The 3,855-nt window shown below is 31.7% G+C and overlaps 1 protein-coding gene across 2 annotated transcripts; it reads left to right on the top strand.

Moving 5' to 3' along the window:
• Positions 1-268: 268 nt before the first annotated feature.
• On the top strand, positions 269-3,459 carry rgs1 (regulator of G protein signaling 1). 2 transcript variants are annotated; one of them, XM_052549519.1, is made up of 5 exons: positions 269-1,018; positions 1,225-1,304; positions 1,952-2,118; positions 2,533-2,756; positions 2,964-3,459. In XM_052549519.1, the coding sequence occupies exons 1-4, from the start codon at positions 984-986 to the stop codon at positions 2,707-2,709; spliced, it is 459 nt and encodes a 152-aa protein (XP_052405479.1). In that variant the 5' UTR covers positions 269-983; the 3' UTR covers positions 2,710-2,756; positions 2,964-3,459. The 2 variants fall into 2 exon arrangements, with proteins under 2 accessions (XP_052405479.1, XP_052405478.1); XM_052549518.1 differs by having other exon boundaries at positions 274-1,018; positions 1,244-1,304.
• Positions 3,460-3,855: the final 396 nt, after the last annotated feature.

Genomic DNA, 3,855 nt, shown 5'->3' with positions numbered 1-3,855 from the left:
ATGGAGACCTACCTGGACCATCACACAGACAGGTGTTGCTGAGGTCCCAGCCAGCTCTGGGACAGGATGCCCCGGCTGCACGTGGGCAAGTTCCACACATGCACAAGCAGTAGTATCTGAGCACATCAACTTATTCAAACATTAATCAATGTTTCAGCGAAATATTTATGTTTTTTTTGACGTCACTACTTTAGACATAAAATGATTTAGAAATTTTGTGGATTCATTCTTAGTAGCTCTCCAGGAAAACAAAAAACAAATTTTTGGTGCAGTTACTGAATATTTTCATTTGCACATTTAAATATACTATTTAATATATTATTTAACATTTCAAATATTTCAAATAATATTTACGTCAGTTTTTTAGCATTGCTTGTGTTTACAAAATTGTAAAAAGTGTTAATTGGATCAATAGATCAGATCTGATATTACGCAAAACATTACTTATGAGAAAATGTGACCTATTATTGTTGCACTAAAAGAGATAATTCACCTTCAGTTGAAAATTTTTTCATCACCCGTGCATTGTTCATAATATTTAAGACTTTTTTACTTTCATGGAACATGAAGATATTTAGAAAATGTAATCAGTGTTTTGAATTTTAGCAACTTCATCACACCAACTTACACTTCTAAATAATTCAAGATTCAAGAAGATCAAAGTGATTTTCTGTTCATATGGTATATATTAAATGTCCCATTTTTGTTTCTTTTTTTCACAGATTTGCAAAGGAAAAAATATGATGCTTTCTTTTAAGCATCACTATTTAACTTGTGTTATCTAGTGACACAAAAAGTCATAAAGCAATGTTAAACAGTGGACTGATGAGCAGGCCATCAAGATGTTTTCTTCATGACTTTACGGACTGAGGAGGTGACCCTGCCCAAAGTTTTGCATGCTGATTTCCATGTGTTCCATTCAAGCCAGTAAATGTGTTTAGACCCACCAGAGCCACACAGAGTCAGAGAGCGAAGGAGACTCCATGCAGAGGACATCGCTGTCAGAGATGGCCATAAAGTGAGTCCCTGATTTTTAATGGTTCCATCTGCATTCTTATTTTTGAAATGATACTAATACACTTGAATCTACTGGTCACGAGGAATTTCAGATTTTAAGGATTTAAATTGACAGGAATGCTATAGGATTCTGTTATCAATGTATTTGAGATCTTTATCACAATCAGCTTCACCAGTGAAGGATCTCCATGTAATTTTCAAGGGTAGATTTTGTTGCTTTTCTCAGGAACCTGTTGATGATGTGGACTCTTGGGGCGAGTCCATTGAGAAGCTTCTGTCCTGTAAAGGTAAGAAAATTCTCTGAATATTCTCTGGAAAAGCTCTGAATATTCTCTGGTTAACAGTGGATAGAATATTGTGCACCATCCATTTAAGAAAGAAAAATCATAAATATAACTTCTAAAGAATCTGACTAATTCATAAAGATTTTTTTTTTTTAATCAGCAACAAAATTTAAATAAATGATGTATGTATGTGTATATATATATATATATATATATATATATATATATATATATATATATATATATATATATATTTCCATAAATTAACATATTTCATAAATATTAATTTATTTATTAGCCATTTGTTTTGAGAAAAATACAATATTACATTTAGCTTATAGTCTGTTGAAAGCATAAGAAGATAAGATAAGATGTCTGGAGTTTGGCATTTGGCATAATGCAAATAAATAAAGAGTTACTCTGTCAGTTTAACACTAGTCAAATAAGTTTGAATAAAAACAATGGTTCATGTTGAAGTGTTGCATCTCAATCTCATTGCTGGATATATAATCTCATATCAAAAAGTGTATCTGTTTAACGTAAAGTATGTTCAAATATTAATTTTCAAATTTCAGTTTCAACATCTAAATTGGAGAAGTAACACTTAGTTATTTGTGATAATTAACTCTCATGATGGTGTCATGCTGCAGCGGGACAGATGGCTTTCCAGGACTTCCTAAAGTCGGAATACAGTGAGGAAAATATTCTGTTCTGGCTGGCATGTGAGGAATACAAAAAGATCAAGAGCGCACCTGAGATGATCAGCATGGCAAACCAAATCTACACTGAGTTTGTGCAAACGGAAGCACCCAGACAGGTGAATGACTGAAGTGTGTCAGCTCCTGTAATGTCCTGCTGAGAGAATCAATTATTTGGTCCGGCTGCTCAAAAGCTCATGAGAGAGCCCTTCTTTGCCATTTTGCTTTCATCCTTGGGGGTGCAGGCATTCAGCATTTGTAGACAGAACTCAGATATTAGTTCAGTCCCAATTTATCCACACACACATACACACACACACAAAAAAAATAAAAAAAAAAAAAATAAATGATGGATTTTGATTGGTCTATTCACATTCTCAAATAATTTATAAACATTCTTGTACCTTTAGCCAAAACAAAATATTTATTTTAAAATATATATAAAATATTTATATGCTTTTAAATTATTATTATTATTTTTATTTATTTATTTATTTAGACAAAAAATAAAAATGTGTTGCCCTTATTTTCAGGTCAATATTGATTCTGGGACTCGCACAAATATTACAAACAACATCTCGGAGCCAAACCTGAGCTCATTTGATACGGCACAGAAGATGATCTTCAGTCTAATGGCGAGAGACTGCTATCCCAGGTTTCTGAAGTCTGACATCTACCAGTCCATTCTGCAAAAGCATGGAAAGAGTTGACTTCATAATGACTAATGATTAGTGTACATCAAGTTTAACTATTGCCAGTAAGTTTGTTTATTTTTTTTTTATTTATATATATATATATTTGGTAAACATGACCTTTTTAGTTTTGGACTTTTAATAGCTCGTCAGTTTTTTATCTTTATGTAGCCATTTAAAGATTTTTGAAAGAAAAACATGTTTACAGTGTCACAATAGGATTTATTCTGATTTCGGCTGTTGCCTTTTGTTTTATTTTTTCCTGCTCACAGAAAATTCGACCAATTAACTACACCTCATTTTAAATTATAACAGGGAAAAAAAATCATGCATCAACAAATCATTCCATGTGGGATTAAAAGGATCTTTAATGGGCCTGAAGGAATTCAACATACTGTTGAGAAATCGAGAAAAATCTGAAAATGAGAATTTGAGTGCTGCTTTTTAACTTTAACTTGTACAGCCAATTCAACTACAGTCCATTTCTACAATAGTGCAACCTATCAGTCAGACATTTTTTCAAACAACTTATTATAATGATTTTAAACAACTTATTATAATGATGATCATGATGATGATGTAGGTGTGCTTAGGTTTTCTTATGATTGATGTAATGACCATCAGGAGGAAATTTGTAAAATGATTTTAAAAGACAATTTAAATATGACCATTTTTATGTAGGAACATCCTGGATTGCTCATATAAAAAGATAAACATATATGTGTATATATATATATACATTTAAATAAATTAACATGAAACATGAAACATTGTGTGAGCACTTTATATAAAAAGTATTTTTCGGGGTCTTTTTTTTTTTTTCTTTTTTTTTTTTTTGCAGCTTGTGAACCATGAGTAAATGGCATATTGACACAATTAAATGCATAGATATTGAGAAACAGATCAATAGTCTGTTTAATGGATATGAAAATGCATAAAAATGTCTCACTAGAGTAAATTCTTGCCATTTAAGAACCACCAACTCAGGCAGAAAGAGAGAGAGAGAGAGAGAGAGAGAGAGAGAGAGAAAGAGAGAGAAAGAGAGCATCTGTTAAAGTTCAACTTAAATTAGAGGAAGTTTTATCTTAAATAGGTTATACCACAATAATAAACCAGCATGCATAGCATTAATAATGCCACAGAAGAAAAAAAAAAGAAAATCTG

The sequence above is a fragment of the Carassius gibelio genome, chromosome B2 (assembly GCF_023724105.1).
Source record: "Carassius gibelio isolate Cgi1373 ecotype wild population from Czech Republic chromosome B2, carGib1.2-hapl.c, whole genome shotgun sequence".
Lineage (NCBI taxonomy): Eukaryota > Metazoa > Chordata > Actinopteri > Cypriniformes > Cyprinidae > Carassius > Carassius gibelio.
The sequence above is the reverse complement of the archived record's forward strand: the minus strand, read 5'-3'. Positions and strand labels throughout refer to the sequence as shown.